Below are 18,784 nucleotides of genomic sequence, written 5' to 3'. Positions count from 1 at the left end.
CGCAGTCTTGCGTGTATTAATGTATGACTACATCTGCACACATGGTGAAAATTCAGCTCAAAACAAAAACTGACAGAAACAGCTGCAGAAATGTTCCAGATAATCAGGCAAGCACAGTTCTCAAAGCTTCAGCTTCTCCCTCGGGATCAACCTGCAGGACTGTCCAGGTGTCATATGACGTGTAGCGTCTCCACATCTGCACTGGTGAACGTGCAGCAGTCATAAGACGGGATGGGGTTCTGTATTTAACCTGTCATCGCGGTGCACGGACGGGGATCCCCAAGATTACGTTTTGACATTTCCATATTACCCTGAAATATGTTATTCAATTATAAACGTTAGAAACATGAAAAGATTTTTTTCAGTCTAAAAATGTAAATGTTCAATTAAATGTATTTAATTGAACAACCGAGAGCCAAGAAAACTGCAATGATCATTTTGTTATCCACTATACTGACTACATTTTTCTTTATATTATTTTATAAATGAAGGTCACAAACAAACTTCTTTACTGGCAACTACAGGACATGTCAGCAGCACTCAGTTTGTGCTATGGTAGATTGCGTGCACAGGAGATAAACTGGAAGTTGAGCCATTGGCATCCTGAGCAACGAGGAATAAGTGTTTACTTGTCACTCAAACTGCTGTCTGGTGTCTCGCTATGAGTCATCCCATCTTGAGGCTCTTTCTGTACTCCTTGAGCCTGTTTGGGCTGGAGAGAGTGCTCGCTTGAGAATGCACATTAGTTAGCACTGATTAACGCATCTGAAGATGTGAAATGGAACAAGAGGCACTGTGTCATGTCTGCATTCAGCTTTAGTAGTAGAGAAAAGAATTTTTATCAGGACATCAGTACAAACATCCCTTCTTGGCGTTAAGCACCATAATGAGAAGAAGCACTTTTTAATCAGCGTATACAGCCACGTTGCATCTTTTCTGTCAAGCCCTGAACGTGAACCCTCAGTCAGACAGTCGGAAGTGGAAACCAGTAGCAGCACAGCTCTAGCAGTTTAATTAAGTGAGGTTGGCCTAGGCTGTGGCTCTGCTTACAAACAAAGCACAGGCGACAGATGCTTATAGGCAAACCCAAACAGAAGCTTTTTAGCCAAATTCCCCCTGTGGCCATGCTGCTATAAACCTCCCAAATGCCAGCTCGCTGCAGAAGAGAGGATTATTTTGAAGGAGACCAGTGAGTAGCAGCTCATTTTCTTCCTCTCTTCTTTAACAGCAACCGAATATTTTAGAAAAACAAACAAACAAAAAAAAAGGGGGTCGGTGAAACATATCTGACAATCTGTTCAAAATTTCACTGCCAATTTTGCTTAAGCCCTGATTAGACTAAGAAGTCAGTGTTACTTCCTTCTTGTTATCCATTTTATAATAGTTTATCCTACACTAGGAGCTTCTTTCTGCAATGTTGCTAGAGGTGTAAAGCTGCAGAGGCCATATGGAAGACAATGCACTCTAGACTGTGGGGGAAAGGGAGGCTTTTAAGCAAAGACACTCCAGCTGTAGCTACTAATCACATGAAACGCTAATTTGAAAACCAAGGACAAATCCCGGGGAACAATTATGTATAATTTATTAGATAGCTCAGCCCTGACAAACTGTTTGGCGGGGTATTGTAGAGTAGCAACAACCAAATATTAAATACAAGGACACAGACAAATCAACTAATAATAAAGAAGGATTGAGCTAAATTTGACTTGACTGTAAAGTGACACTTGCACAAAATTGGAAATATTAGGAGATTATAATTGTTTAATCTAGACTTAATATTCTTTTTTTATTATTATCTGCCATATGTATACTGTTACAATAGTAGATCCTCATGTAAAGAAGTTTAAAATACTATGAGTGATCCCTGTGAGCCCGAAGCTCAGGATTTAAAATGCCATTGCCATTTTTGTCTACTTTTGGATCTTTATGATGTCAGTAAGAAAGGATTTCCTTATATGGTGTAAAGACAGATGAACTAAAACAGCTTTTGTATGAACTGATCGGCTGCACCAAGGTAGGAGATAAATAAAGATTTAACCATGAATCCAGCAAAATGATCCCAGTAGAGTGTGGAAACACAAATATGTAAGTAGAAGTGAGAATATTAGCCCTCCCTTTAAACTTTTACACTCTGTAAGATTATTTCACAAAGGTTTAAAATCTGCAAGTGCTTTCCCCTCTCCAGAGAAACCGCCCAGGGACAAGAACCATTGTGTGTATTGTTTGTCTAACCAGCTCTTAGTAGTACAACTCTTTAAAAGTGTTACATGATGACACTACAAGAGCACTTCCTGCAGAATTTCTGCCACTTGAAAGAGAATCATGACTAAAAATCTGCAGCAAACTAAGTAATAATGCCCAAAGGGTTCGGAGCACTGCCAGCAAGTCTTCCCCTCATGGGAGGGTTTCCATAAATATGAACACTCCAGCACAGCAAACAGTCAAAAGGCAGAGAGAGGTAGTTGCGTCACTCCTCTGTGTCACCTTGTCGCACAGTAGAAGTAGCACGTCAAAAGAGCTTATTTTACACCACAAGCTCAACATGCATTTTAGTCACACTTGAAACCAAAGGATAACAGCCTGCTGGTCAATCCACAATCTGATATAGCTGTATTGGAGTGATACCTACAACATAATGATGATGCTCCAGACCATCACTGCAACCAGTTATGTTAATGCCATATCATGGCTTTGTGGTTTGGGGGAATACACATATTTCAGGGCTTTCTGGTAGAAAGTCTTTTTAGCGGTGGACAGCATTGTGAAAGGATCTATGCAACTCAACCCAAGATATTTTATCTAATCGTTACAGCGACCTGTCCAGGATGTACCCTGCCTCTCGCCCTATGACAGCTGGGATAGGCTCCAGCGCCCCCCGCGACCCTGAAAAGGATAAGCGGAAGCGAATGGATGAATGAATGGTTACAGCGTACAGATAAGAAATTTAACTTGAACTTCTAACTTAAGCATTTTTCCTCCTGCATCCCCATATGGAAAAGATATATATAAATCTTAGTAAGTTTGTATCTGTCTTGTGTGAAACTTGTATGAAAAGCATACAAGGGTGAAAACAGATATAAGATCCCTTGAAAAATTATATAATGAAACTTGTATGTTTTGGATACTTACTAAAACAATATATGAAAGTAATGAGAAAGTGGCCACTTTCATGAGTAAATCATATAAGTTTTTACTATTTCTTTTCCATATGGGTGTGCATACAGGTCCACATCCAGTCATGTTTATGGTTGTGAAACACTGAATGATCTTTATGGACTGTAAAATCTAATTAGTTCCCAGAACATAAAAAAAAGTATGCAAACTCGTCTCAAAAAAAAAAAAAAATTTCTTCATTTCTCTAATATCAACGAGAAGTTGATGGTGCAGATTCTTGTTCCCCTGCACTGAATGATCACAATGATCCCTTAAAATGTACCACTTTAAAACTGCCATTAGTTTTTAACCAAATCTTAGCAAAACTGATGGCTGTTTACGGAGCCCCGCAAGGGACATGGGAGAGAAAAAAAAATGAAGATGAACTTTTGCGAAAAGTAACTCGGGATCTTGCAAAGGTTAATCGTTTTGTTTTTTTTTCCTCCCATGTCCCTTGCGGGGCTCCGTTGCTGTCACATGCAAATCCGTACAAAAGACTGCTACAAAAATAAAGAAAAAAAAATAACTTTGTTAGTACTGTATTCTTGAAATTTTAACTTTAAAGCTGAAAAGAAATGTCTTTTTGCAGGGGACTTTCATGAAATAGGCATGTTAAAATTATCAGACTGGCAGTGTTTGTGGACTGTTTCGCACAGAACCACCATGCCTGAACATAACCTCCTGAAGTAATTAGCATAGCTGTAGACTTTTCATCTTGTTTTTAGTGCATCACATTTGAATTCTAGGCCAACTGGAATGCTATAAGCCAAGGTTAACCACAAAACTGCAGGTGAGAAAAGATGCTCCTTCATTCTACCCGATGTCTTATGTTAATGTGCCACCTCTGCTTGCTTTTGTGCCTGGCAGTGCATACTAAAGAAACTGAATAACTTCATCACCCTGATGGAGTGGCTGAAGCTTCAAAAGGCACCTACTTTGCAATTTAATTTGCCCCAACTGATTTATAATTGCAAACTAGGAAGGGCAATCTGATGAAATGAATATCATTAGTAGATGGTAAACAATTTGACAGGAAATGTTTTAAGTGTTTAAATGACTGTACTGAGAAAGCACTGGTATGGATCAGTGCAGTGACATTATATCACCCCAAGAGTGGAAGAAAAAGACTTGTGAGCAGCCCAATAGTGGCGTGTCCTTCGATTAATTTATACGGGGACTTCCTGGGACTATAATCTGTAATCTATGGTCCTTTTGATTTTGCAGTATCAGAGGAGCTTCTTCCAACAGGTATGAGCCCTCCAGGGAGCCTTTCTTCACTAATGATTTGACATGAAAAGGCAAAGCTGAGGTTATGACAAACACAGAAGGGGAAAATCTTCAAATGGTAAAGTCACAGTGGCTCAGTAGTTAGAGGGCATATGAATAACATATCCGAGGAAATGATTTAAGAGGCAGAGATAATGACGCTCTGCTTGCTTACCATAAAAACAAAGTGATCTAAAATTTCACAACAAGAGTAAAGCAACACAAGAACAAAGGGATGAGACAGTCTGGTCTCTTGCCAGCCCAGATTGCGATTTGATTGATGGGCTTATGAGGCAGGTGTATTTCTAAATGTATATGTCGTCCAAAACTGAGCTCCCCTCAGCACTTCTTCTCACTTGAAACGCAACCCGCAAACCACTTTCCACACTTACGAAACCATGCTGACTGCACCTGGCTGCAAAAATTTCCAATCATCATCACCTTTTATGCTACAAAGACAACCAGCAGGCGCTCAAAGACTGATATGAAAAAGGATACAGTCTCACTCACTTCCCTTCTTCCTTCCACCCACAATAAAACAGAAAGTACTGGCTTGGTTACAGGAGTAACACGCACTCGATCAATATCCACCAACACTGCTTCCTTGCATGCACGCATGGGCTCTGTGCAGAGCTGAATTATGCAGGGGGTGGTGGTGTATGTGTGTGTGTGTGTGTGTGTGTGTGTGTGTGTGTGTGTGTGTGTGTGTGTGTGTGTGTGTGGGGGGGGGGGGGGGGGCACAATAATCAATGTAGGGCACTGTGCACATATGTCCCTATTTCTCTTCAAACCAAACGTGGGCGGATCATGAATCATTAAAAATCATTATACAGATTTATATGAACTCTGAATTGCAGTTTCACACAATCCAACTGTCAGATGATTTATTCATCAAGAGAAAGTGTGAAGATCTTAGACAAGTTATTGCCAAATTATTCTTTGGTAAATTCGAGTATAGAGAATTTTGGCCAAGATCTCTCAAAATCCAAAACAAATCCAAAACACAGCACTTTGCAATGTAAGCACACAATACAAAGTCGTGGAAAACAAAGGGTTGAGTTTACCGAGGGGATTCTGAGGGGCTCTGCACGCAGATAGGAAACACCCAACATCCACTGTTCCGCAGAAAATCAGTCTACAATTTACCATAATAAAAGCCACAAGGCACTCAAAACAAGGAAAAAAAAAATACTGTCAACACAAATAGACAAAAACAAGCAGCTGATATTTCAGTAAACAAAACAAGCAAAAGGTGGACTGAAGACGAGCAGTTAACTTGCCTGGAACGTGTAAAACCTCGTCCCGTTCGGTGGATGCACCTTGGGGGAGTTGGTCCCCGTACTCATGTCTGAGAAAATCATAATCCCTTTGATGGGCAAACAATCCACAGCTGATTCTTTAATTAAAAAATATTAAACTAAGCTCATATGCGTCACAGAGACTGTAAAACGATCCGAGGCGAGGACTCGGATTAGCCCCTGACCCGGCTCTGCGCTCCCGGCATCAGAAGGTGGAGCGCTCCGGTACGACGCGTAACGCTCCGGGGAGAAGGACAACCGGGACAATTAAAGTGAAAACGAGTCAGCTCTCTTCACTGGTCTTCTTGCACGTCCCCACTCGCATGCGGTATATTAGTCTGTATCCTTTAGCGATCTGAACTGAGAGTAAACCCCGGCAGCTCCATAGTCTCTCCACGCCCGCCGCAAGCAGCTCTGCTGGCGGCTCAGATGGGTCGCTCTGTGCACGGATTACTGCCTCCCTCCTCCTCTGGCTTCAACAATAATCAGTCAGAGCATCACAGCGAGGCTCAGCCAACAACATACCGGGTGCCTAAATTGGCAGCAGAGACACACGTTCGCTCTGTTTGTACACTGTAAAAATGGCCTTTTGTTACAGTCATTTCAACTTATTTTCATTTCTTTTTTCCTTTTTTAAGGCGGATAAAACAAAATGGGACAAGAATGTGTAGACTATTGTGTTTTCTTGTACTAATTTAAAAGATAAATTAAAAGAAAAAAACATGTAAATAAATATTTCCAGCGAATACATTTTTAAATGACAGTTTTTTTAAAAGCTGTTTTAGAAAAAAAACCCTCAATGCTTGCTTTGTGGTAGTACCGTTTACTTGCGCAATTTCTAAAAAGTAGAGTAAACTCTTACTAGGTTGTCAACGCCTTTTTTTGGAGTGTACTGTAGCTCCGTATTGATTGGAGGAGCAGAAGGATGCTTAAATTACTCAAATGAGGCAATCGTTTTCTGTGTGACAACAGGAGAAGCTATCACTGTCTAAAACATGCTGTCTGGATGGCGTGCTGTGCTCACTCAGTGGGAGAAAGATGGCCGTTTCAGGTGAATAATGGCTTAAGCGTTTAAGACAACTTCAATCTGCAGGGTGTTGCAACGATGTTGTTTAGTATCAAAGACACCAGCAGACAAAAATATGTTTCGTGCACTGGTCATTTTTAGATTATTTTTCTTAGATAATAAGATTAATTTCAGAGTAATGGTCAAAATAAACATGCACAGTAGGTTTTTATTGAACTACTACTCCATTGGATATTTATGAGAGGATACCCCATTTACATCAGAAATACTAAAAAGTAATTATTATCAACTGGGAAAGTATCAGTTACTTACAGTAAACTTTATGTATTTAATTTAGGCTTTTAATGCTTTTCTTAAAATGATATTTTACTATGTACTGTTGAGCCAGAAGTCTTCACCTAAAGGAGGGGTGAGGAACTCCATGCCTTGAGGTGCAGGTTTTAGATCTCACCCAGGGTCAACACACCTGAATCAAATGATTAGTTCATTTCCAGGCCTTTGGAGAACTTCAAGACATGTTGAGGAGGTAATTTAGCCATTTAAATCAGCTGTGCTGGATCAAGGACATCTAAAACCTGCAGAACACCGGCCCTTGGTCATGTATCATTCAGAGGCAGATAAACAAATTTCTATAAACATGGAAAATTTGGTTGTTTTTTTGTCTTATGTGACGTTTAACTCCAATGTGCCAACAAAACGGCCTCAGTATAGGCTTCTATACTGAGATTTCTTTGTACTTAAAAAAAAGAAGCATATTTATGCATAAACATTCAGGAAACTTTGGGATTGATGGCATCCTTTAGTTACACATTTTACCCTCTTTGACTGTATTGTCTTCCTATAAGCCTGCTGTGCTATTAGTGTCATTCACATGATGGATTAGACATAGAAGTCTTTCACCTTCGCCTTAAATGTGCCGTTCTCGTTAGTTTTTTTCCCCGTTCAGCATTCAGTTGATACATTTCACTTTAAACACTAAATTGTCTGAACTAAACAAATGTACAAGTGCACCTCATTATTGCCATTTACATTTTTAAGCAGATACACAATGACTCTTAGCCTTTTTTTCTCAGGTCTCTATCAATTATCGGGTTGTTTCAGAAACAATTCCACACTTTTACCATCTCTTTCTTTAGAAATGCTAATGCAGATGCAATGTTTCTATGGAAAAAAGGACTCATTCATTCTTTTATCACATGAAAAAAAAAAAAAAAGAGAGAAGCATTTCTGCTCTAACAAACTTCCAACCAGGGGTGACATGTATCCAGTTTTCATTCAATTTTCTCTCATCAAGTGACCTTTTCATGAGATGAATCCACTTTATTGAATGGTTTAATTCAATTCACTGTCCGGGCTCCTTTATTTCTTTTCATGGAACTACATGCCAGCATTCAAGTTAACATTTTGTATCTCAGACTATCATAATTGGATCCACAAGAATAGTGTTAAGCTGTTATTGAGATAGCAAATCTAGTTTAGTCAGTACAGGAAATACCCAAGCAGTTCATGGTGTGTTCCACAGTTCGGTGAGCTCCGTGAAGCTGAGTGGGATGAACTCACTGGTGTCCTCACACCCGACAGAGGGATTTGGTTCTGGGAGACATCAAAGTATTTGCTCTTGACATAGCAGGTTAACAGCATTTCCAGCAGTGGAGCAGCAGATCTCATTTAGCAGACTGAGCTGAGTCTGCACCCCTGAACTGCTTCTCAAAACTCACCCTCAGCACTGTAGCACAATACCACATATTCACTGTGAGCTTGACTTTACATTTGAAATCATAACGTAAGATTAGACGCTTTTAGAATATAATCAAGATGGAGACATTTTAAAAGAGACACACATTATTAGCTGTGTGGTGTCAGTATACCTTCTGACTTCTTATTATAGTAAAGACACAGGTAAAAATGTATTTATTTATTTTTTGGCTTACTGTATCGATAACAATCAATTAAATCAATAACCCCCATCTGCTTGAGTCTGCATGCCAAATATCCTTGGAAAAGATGCTAACTCCAAATTGCTCTCCAATGCATCCAATGGAGTATGAATGTGAATGACTGTGAATGCTAGATAGAAAAAACTTACATAGAAAGAGCATAGAAAAAAGTGCTTGTATTGATGTGTGAATAAGGAGTTGAAGTTGCTTAATTTTTAGCCAGCAATGAAGGCATTTAAGATGTTGACGTGCAAGAGTGCTGTTATAAACTCCTACTGCATAGTAGGATTGTGGACATGCAGCACCTTTGCCATCATGGGTTACTAAGCCCTCCTGCACATTAGTCACATAAAAAGACCTGTCAGTGTGCTGCAGTCCACTGGACTCTGACGTCATTGTACAGATGTGTGGTGGGCATGGCTTAGCGCTTCCTAGTGCTGATTGGATGGAGCCTCTCAATCCTCTCTGTGTTTTCTCCAGCTCTGATCAGCACTGTTCTTTGTCTTTCAGCATTTCCAAAGCTGCCAAAGCATTGCACCTGGGAAATTATATTTGAGACAAAAGGGTGGTTCTGTTAATATTAGAGTTAATTTACAAAAATCTATCAAGATAGGGTTTTAGATAAAAAATCTGATTCAAAACTTATTTTTAGAGCGACATTTTTTTTTATATATATATATTTTTTTTACACAGGATCCCCACAGAGGAAACCTCAAAGACACAAACACCCTGTTCATTAAATCCACACCTGAGTGAGTATGTGGGTTTATAGTCAAGTGCCTGCATGCTTTCAAGCATTCCTGTATATCTTCTCTAATGCATGCATCCCCATTTCCATCTAAATCCCTTAAGAAGAAAAACACACAGCCTCATGTCATCAAAGAGCTCAAACAAATTGATTTTTGGTTTGAAAGGCCTAATCTGTGAGGCCAGCTACAGCCTTCTGATAGAAATATCACATAACAGAAGTGATAATAAATTAGGAAATAAGAGGCATGTGTTTTTCTGCCAAGCACAGATAATGGGCATTTAGGTAGGAATGTAGGATGCTGTTTTGAGAGGTCTTGCTGAACACAAAACATGTCCATATGACCCACAGCAATAATCGTGGGAGTGTGAGGCCACAAATTTATACTAGCAGGGCACTTGTAACCTCAGGACATGCATGTAAATCACACATTTTAATTTCTTCTGCATGTGTGTGTGTCTGCAACACATACTGTGAGCTTGTTAGAGCATTGTACTACAAGCTTGTTTGGTCACAAAACCACTTAAACTGCAAATCGGCTGCAAAAAAAAGGAGGGGAAAAGAGAGACAATTTGTGCATAGGCAATGAGGATTTGGCAACTGCAATTTCATTGTGTAAGATGCTGTAAGGAGAAAGGACAGTTTTAACAAAAGAGGTGGCCTTGTGCAGCTTTGACTAAATTGTTATATGTAGAAAAAATGCAAATCATACTGCACCTAATCGTATCGTGATGTGTTGTGGTGAACACAACAAATGAACTTGTTGCATGAAATACTCAAAATCTGCCATGAGGTGCATAGGAGGTGACAGAAAGGAATATGATAAAATACATAAAGGAAACAAATATGGAGACTTTAAACTGCTATTTAATAGCAGTTATTTCAGTAGCTGATCACATTATTTAGTGCTGCATAGACATACATGCAAAAGTATAGTAGTAAGTAGTCTGAAGTAATAGTCCTCCAGGCTTTCTGGAAGTCGTTCAAAGTTTTTCTTTGGACATTGGCTGCCACCCCTGTGGCTTGTCATGTCTTCACAATGTTGTGCTGTGGACATTTATGTGCTTTTTTGTGCAGAGGAGTTTTTTTGTTTCCTGTTCTCATGCTGTCCTACCATGGAAGCATAGCATGAGTAGGGGTCTCTTTTTTTTTTTTCCTCTTGTACTTTTCCCATTGTAGTGTACATTTCAATGTTTTTTTTCTCTGACTCTACCAATCTCCGACCTGTATCCCCATGTAATGTTTGTGCTATATGTGTAAGGTCGGGGGGGGGGGTCCCATTTCACTGCAGGGCAACCTGCATGTGACGAATAAAGCTTTGATTGATTTTTCACTCATTTCAGTTTGATCCTTGTACCTGACCTGAGGAATGTTGACCTTTAAAAATTTTGCAAAAAAACTCATTTTAAATCATATCTTTAGGCTCTTTGTTACAATGACCTGAAAATGCTGAAAAAGTCATTTTCATTCATTTTCAGTTTTAAAGGAATAAAGAGTATTTTTGCACCAGCAAGGTGATTCCCAAAGAGCTATTAGCTGAATATTTGGCATATCATAAAACATTTCAGGACACTTGACAACCAGAATGCAAAGGAAAAAGGTAAAAAGGTCTAAATACTATCTACAGCAGATGAACAGTGTGTGAGTTTTGCATAGTACTTTTCAAGAAGTGCGTCTAAGCTAAATATGAATCTCAGCATGGTGCCAAACTCACTGCCATAAAACTGAACTGTGAAATTATTCTGTTTGATTTTGAAATATTGACCAGGAGTCCTATCCCTAGAGCAAATCTGTCAGGATGACTAAAAATGTCCACTGCAAGCTCAGAGCCCAAGGTGACCCCTGCAAAAACAGCGCTGTCTAATCAACAGTCCCAATTAATAGTTCTGTGATATGGATTATGAAATGCAAAACGAAAAGGTCAAGTGCATGCAACTGAAATGCAATCACAAACTGGTACCGGCTGTAAATAGCATAGCTCTAGAGGCACTTGTTCTCTGCTTTGATGACTTGTCGAGGTGCACATTTGATATGCAGCCCGTGATAAACCTCTGCGGGACTGGGAGGGGGTTGCACTGGGGAGATGGTAGCATGATAGAAGTAGCATACTCTGTTGTCACCATGCCTAGCACACAGTGTCAAAAACACACTCCTAACAAGCTAACTAGAGACAAAAAGCTTTAGGGCGCCCAAGATATGTTGTCATGTATTATACTACTTACTGTATCATAGTGCTCCCGATAGAGCACAACTGTCAACTGAAGCAAAGGTAGACCTGTACTCCTCCTCTGGGGTTACAGAAGGAGATAAATAGGAGTGCATACGGAGTAGGCTCCACTTTAGGCATGTGATGAAATACTACATTTTACATGTTTTCACTCTTCATGTTTCCACAGAAGCTTTGCGAATAAAGCTTATGGTTTCCTTTCTAAGCAGCTTCCTGTATGATAGCCCAGTCTCTAGCTAAAGGGCCCCTCTAGACCCCATAACACCATTGCCTTCCACTGACAGACATGTCACTGTCTAATTGGGTCTTTCCCTGCTGCCATACTGGGCACTAGTTCCCATTTTCTGCTTGTGAACTGAAATCTAGTAATAATAAGTGGACAGGGTTTTTCTTCTTCTTCTACAAATTAGACCCAGAGTCCTGTAACTGTTCCAGCTTGCATAACCAAAATGTGATTTTCTTTTATTTAGCTTTATGGTATTTGTGGAGTGCAGCTACAGTAACTGCACCTATTTTGTAACGTTACCGAGCAAAACTCCCACTAGATCTGCAGGTGTCAGTAAAGGTCGCAGTTCCAAGGCTTCTTGGAATGACGATCCGAGGCGGAGCAGCAGAGGCATATTGATCGTGTCAACTGTCATGTGTGGGCAGACATCTGTAATGGGCATTACCCTCAGCCTGTCACTGCTGAAACATTAGGGAGCTATTGTCAAGGATACAGTGTGAGGGAATATTTGTGTGTGTGTGTGTGTGTGTGTGTGTGTGTGTGTGTGTGTGTGTGTGTGTACTGTTCAAGAAGATATGTAAATAAGATGATAGTATATAAAAATGGAGTTCACTAAATTACATCCGTAACTGTTATGAAACATAAGCTAGGCAATACAAATTTTTCTTTCCATGACTATGAGTGCAGACGTTATTAAAGATAAACCAGAATTATAAGTCAAAATGAAATGGCATTAAAAACTCATGATGTACAAACATATACCTTTATAGATGTGTGTACTCTGCCATGAGGCCATGCAGCTCATGATACGGTATCCTATATATATACTGGAAGTCTGTGCTTTGTCATGGTTTTGGAACTACAAATAAGGCACTCATTATGCTTTTGCTTATTTTTCTTCCTGCATTCATACTGTATATATTTATACCCCATTACAGTCTTGGACGATCACACTAAGCATGGCTAAGGTTTCAATGATGTCGCCGATGAGGTCGGCATAAGTGCAAGTAATCGCTGTGAGCCGAAACCTCAGGCTTCAGATTGGTCTAAACACATAGTTTCAGACATTTTGCTCTGCACTATGATCTTTATGATGTCATTGAAAGCGGGTATCCGTGATATGGTCATGTCAGGCACATTGCTCTGACCAAAGAAGCCAAATGCTGTTTAAATCTTCTGTTTATGAGGGACAGCCAATCAGGAGAAAGTTGGCTTGAAGGCAGGAGAAAGAAGCTAATTGGCTTGTTTAAGCAAACGGGTGACAGCAGCACAACTAGTGTTTTATTTCCTTTGGATTAGAATTTAAAGATATTCGGTGGATGTTTTACCACTAGTTGAACTGAAGTTTCCACATGTGACTCTTGTTCTGTGCACTCTGCTGCAGTGGTCACAGTGGTTTCACTCTTCCAATAATCTCTCGACTGGCTGCGATGAAGCTCAGGATATCATGTATGCAAACTTTAATAGTTGGATTATTTGTTTTGCATAATGGGTGGGAAATCCGAGTTGCCCCTGATGCATCCATCAGAGTGTGAATGTGTGAATGTCTATTTAAAAGCACTTGTATGAATGTATGTGTGAATAGACGAATGAGTTTTGTAGTAAGAAATTGCTTTGAGTGCTCACATTGAGTAGAAAAGCACTAAGTACCAGGCCATTTATTATTTAACGCAATAACAACAACTGTAGTTGTAGTTATTTAGATAATTTAAAAAAAGAAGCTCTGACTCACGCAATTGTTTTGGGATCTGTCCCCCCCAAACAACAGCCAGAGACCGCTTTTTAATTCTAAGCAGGAACAAAGTCAAAGATGAGGAAAAAGGAGCATATTCATACATATAATATATGACCAGCTATATTGCTCATTGCCCTTTGGGAAATTTCAGGTTCTTATACCGGTTAAGTTGCTTTCACCAAAGCTGTACAGGAAGCAGAAACATTCTTTGACACATCCCTTTGGAAAATGGTCTGAAAAGGAGATTATGTCTGTGGGTTGTCGTTTGAAAACGCCGCCTATACACTAGCTCCAATAAAGAAGCATTTTGACAAGGATAAAAACCACATGGAGTGCTGAAGGAGATGAAGCTCAACTATTCTGAGCTCTCAAGGCCAGTAAGGATTTGAGGATTCATCCCTGTGGATAAATGACCTCCACACCCCAGTTCCTTTATTCCTGACAGTGGATACCAAAAGAAGAAGAGGGTAGTTTCTCATTCATGGACATCCTGTGGATCACTCATCCCTCTTTAACACTCTACATGAAAAATATTATCAGGATTAAAAAAAAGCTCAGTCTTGAAAATGTAAAAATCATAGAAACAAACCTCGTGGGTAAACCTGAGACAAACAGTCCTTGTGTTTTCAAATATAGCTGTTTTTCATGTGGCCAAATCACACCCCATACTGTATTTTTAGCTCTTCCAACAAAAATCCTGGTGACAGTTACTGTATTTATTTACTCATGCATAAAATAATACCGACAGAGCGACTTCAAAGATGCACTTGTAGAGTCCGTTGGGGAAGTAATCAAACTTAGAGCGAGCAGACAGCCCAGAAGCAGGTTTTCAATCATACAGAGCAGACTAACACTGCATTATAAACATGCGGTTTGACTGCCTCAATGGAGTTTGCTGTTGTGCTCAGCACTTCTAAAGAAACACGCTGATTTGGGTGTGTGAACTGTCGATCATTGTTTTCAGTGCAGCTATTCATGTGCATATGCTGACTGGCAACATCCGGAGGACGGCGTGTTATTTTCTCTGCCGAAATAGAATCTTACAAGGAAAAAGGGAGATGAAGAGAAAATTATGGATCTGCTTATTAAACATTTCATCTCTGCTTATACATCCTCACATACAAAGTCCTGAATGATCTGGCCCTGTTCCATTTTAAGGGCACCGTAGTCCCATATTATCATAATAGAGCACCTTAGAGCTCCAAGAGTTTCCAAACATATAACAGAAGGAAGAGCCTTCAGCTGTGGAACCAGCTCCCAGTTCGGGTTGGGGACACACACATAAGCTCTATTAATACGATTATATTCAAACTTTATTTTTTCCTAAAGCTCACAGTTGGATCAGGTGGCCCTGAACCATACACTACTTATGCAGCTACAGGCTCAGGTTGCTGGGGGACCTCTCATGGGTGTTTCTCTTCCACTGCCCTCTTTTCACTCTGCATGCATTTACATACATAGCACTATTTTATATCATTAACTTGTCCTGGTTGTCATCTCATGCTCTTTTCTGCCTCCGTTTTCCTTTTTTGTTGGGATTCTCTCTCTAAAATTTTCCCTTTATAATATGAGGCTTGGATGACTTTCATCGCAGACCAGCAGTATATGAATAACTATACCTGAACATATAAATATATCCATAGATCAATAACTTATTTTTCTTAGTAAATGTATCTTATTGTATCCATCTAAATGAATGATAAAAGTTTTAAGGTGTTCGAGCTAACAGCATCTTATCCTAGCCAGCATACTATAGCAGTTATACTTTCATAATATTAGATTTGCACTGCGGAGTACAGTCACGTTAGAAACTACACCTTCTTAATCATAAGCTTTGCATATCAGAACATAATAATACCCATCCATGGTCCTCATCAGATTCTAAAATGATTTAAATACAACTTTAGGTCAGTGCAGAAGCAGTGTGTGTAAAAAAAAAGAAAAAAGAAAAAAGAAAAAAGTGCATGAGTCAATCTCTTAAAGTCGCACAGAAAGCAGTTAATTTATCAGTCTCACAAACTGCTGTGGAAGAATTTTTGCCCACTCTTCTTTACAACGATGATTCAGTTCATTGAGCTCTCCTAGAATCCCACCACAGTTTTTCTATCAGATTGCAATCTAGAGTTTCACTGGGTCACTGCGACACCTTGATTCTTTTCTTTTTTTCAATCATTTTGTTGTAGATTTGCTGTTGTGCTCTGTTTCATGTGCTAATTTGGGACAAGCTTTAACTGTATGACGCATAGCCTCACATTTACCTTGACAATACCAGGAGCTTCTGGTCGACTCAATGACTGCAAGGTGTCCAGGTCCTAAAACAAGTCCAAATCATCCCCCCTCAACCACTGTGCTGAGCAGTTGGTGCTAAAATGCTGTGTTTGATTTTCTCTAAATATGGTTCTTTACATATGGTCATGTCTCCACTTTGGTCTCTTGTATCCGAAGGATATTGTTCCAGAAACCTTGTGGTTTGTTCAGATGCAATTTTGCCATGTTGTCTCTAGAGAGAAGAGGCTTTCCTCTGGCAACGCCTCCAAACAAGCCATACTTGTTTGCCCTTTTTCAAATTACACTGTGATGAACTTTAACATTTCACATGGTATCTGAGGCCTGTAAACGGTAGCTCTTAGATTTGTTGCAGTTTCTTTGAGCATTGCATGGTCTGACATTGGGGTGAATTTGCTGTGACGTAACTCCTGGGAAGATTTGTGACACACAACCAAATGATCTAGACCAGAAAACAGCCAAAACGTCTGCTGTTAGAGAGGTGGTCACACCAGCTGATGTTCAGTTAACCACATGACCTTTAACTGATCAAGCACACACATCCATACATATGCAATAATACTAAGTGCAATAATCCTTTCTGTCATCGTTGTATTTTTACTCAGTTGTATATAGTATTTGTATTTGTATTCTATTTTTATCTTATTGTATATTTATTTTATTTTATTCTACTGTATATAGTATTTTATTTTATTCTATTCTGTACAGTTGTGTACTGTATTTATTCTTATTGTATTCTAATTTTTGCCTCATAACTTTTGCACTGTCCACTTCCTGCTGTGACAAAACAAATTTCCCACGTGTGGGACTAATAAAGGTTATCTTATCTTATCTTATCTTATCTTACCCTCTTAATTAATATGAAATCAGTAAGGTTGTACTTAGTTTTCTGCAAACTGAATTGTGGCTTATTTTTTTAGGTAAATAAACCACAACACTGTATTTAACTAATTTTAGAATCTGGTGAGAATCAGATAATGTTTTTATTATCTTGTGAGGAGGTGCTTTGCTGACCCACATCCACCCATCTACATTAAAGGGACGGCTGCTCCAAGCTGGTCAAGAAGGCTCACCAGCACCTCTTCTTCCTGAGGACTCTGAGGAAGAACCACCTATCCTCAGACATCCTGGTGAACTTCTATCGCTGCACCATCGAGAGCATCCTGACCAACTGTATAACAGTCGGGTACGGGAGCTGCTCTGCCTCGGACCGGAAGGTCAACCCAACCACAACCACTAGCACTTTATAAAGCCTCTGTAGAAAGTAGCCACATATTTCACTTATCTTAACTGCACTACTGTATAATTCTGTATAAACAATCATTCTGTACAATACGATAATTATAATTCTACAACAGTTTACAACTGTTTGCATATTTCTGTATAGCTTTATATTTCATATTTCTGTATAGTTTCATATTTATATCCTGTTCATAGCCTGTACATAGCTTGTATACCCACTACAGCCTGTACATACTTATAGCATATTCATAACATTCCATCATACCGTGTACATTGTAACATACCCATAATAGACCCATTTTTGTACCCTCATACCTATAACAGACCCATTTCTGTAATATATCTATATTCCTATATTATTGCTAGTATATATTTTGTAATATATCTATATCATGGCTAAAGCACTTCTGGATGGATGCAAACTGCATTTTGTTGCCTTGTACTTGTGACATGTGCAATAACAATAAAGTTGAATTCTATTCTATTCTTTGTCTAAGGAGCTTGGAAAGAAAAGCGTCTGGACTTCTTTAAGTTGCTTGAAGACGTTTCACCTCTCATCCGAGAAGCTTCTTCAGTTCTAAGGTCAAATGGTGGAGAGTCCCAGATTTAAACCCAGTGGTAGTTTCCCCCCAAAGAGGGACAAAGGACCCCCTGATGATCCTCTACCTAATCACATGAGCCAAGGTGTGAAAGCGGGTGTGGGTCACAATCAGCCAGGGTTTCGGGTGAGCTCATTGTGAAACCTGGCCCCACCCTATCATGTGATTTCCTGAGGTTAGATGGCCCAGGATGTGAGTGGGCGTTAAGGCATCTGGGGAGGGAACTCAAAACTGGATTATAGATGGCAGACAGTTGGTGTCGTAAACCAGCGCCTCTGTTCAAAGATGGTCGCTCACAGTGGACGTAAATGGCTTCTTTCACTCCTCTTTCAAACCATCTGTCCTCTCTGTCCAAAATGTGAATGTTGGCATCCTCGAAAGAGTGACCTTTATCCTTTAGATGCATTCTATTCTTTCTTTGTCACATGACTGTATATGACCATATTTGACCATATTTGATTTAAGACGTTTCTGTGGTCAATCGCATAAAATATTCTAACACTTTTTAAATGTATGTTTAAACACCATGGAATTTATAACTCAATGAAAAAAAACTTCTAGTTGAAACTGCTACTTTGATGCTTTTGGATGATTAGAAAAATAAAACTTAAAAAAAAATCCTACATAATGGCTGAGTCACCAAACACAGAGCACTGATGTGAATTCGCCCACATTTCATTCTTGCAAGTTGGCTTTGGAGTCTCATTAAAATGTCATAAGGCTTTTTCTGGATGCGTGACTTGCTTTAGTAACCACAGATTATACGAGACTTTGAAGCAAACAGCCCGACATCTTCTGTTTTACACAAAGCAAAACCTGATACAGTATTTAAAGACGCATAAGTTTTGCATCCTTTAGTGAGTGTGTGGGTTGATAAAAGTTTGAAAAAAGTAAAATGTTGATCTTTGCTGAAAGAGAGACGCATTTCTGTCAGTAAACAGCCTTAGCGGTTCAAATGTTGCATCATTCATTTTAACATCCACTCTTTGCTGAGTATCACGATGCTTTAAAGGCTCAGAAATAGTTTTTATGTCATCGCT

General features: G+C 39.4%; 1 protein-coding gene across 6 annotated transcripts in view; it reads right to left on the bottom strand.

Annotated features, from left to right (window-relative positions):
- Positions 1 to 18,784, bottom strand: part of ppfia2 (PTPRF interacting protein alpha 2) — a 188,181-nt gene that overhangs the window by 107,779 nt on the left and 61,618 nt on the right. For 2 of the 6 annotated variants that reach the window (XM_080886018.1, XM_080886017.1), the window contains exon 1: positions 5,700 to 6,178. The exons of the other annotated variants lie outside the window; for them this stretch is intronic. In XM_080886018.1, the coding sequence (XP_080742144.1) occupies positions 5,700 to 5,780 (81 nt within the window). In that variant the 5' untranslated portion in view covers positions 5,781 to 6,178. Of the gene's footprint in view, positions 1 to 5,699; positions 6,179 to 18,784 lie in introns of those variants that run through there. 6 annotated transcript variants of the gene reach the window in all.

This window comes from Rhamphochromis sp. 'chilingali' (genome assembly GCF_963969265.1).
Source record: "Rhamphochromis sp. 'chilingali' genome assembly, chromosome: 7".
Classification (NCBI taxonomy): Eukaryota; Metazoa; Chordata; class Actinopteri; order Cichliformes; family Cichlidae; genus Rhamphochromis; species Rhamphochromis sp. 'chilingali'.
The sequence above is the reverse complement of the archived record's forward strand: the minus strand, read 5'-3'. Positions and strand labels throughout refer to the sequence as shown.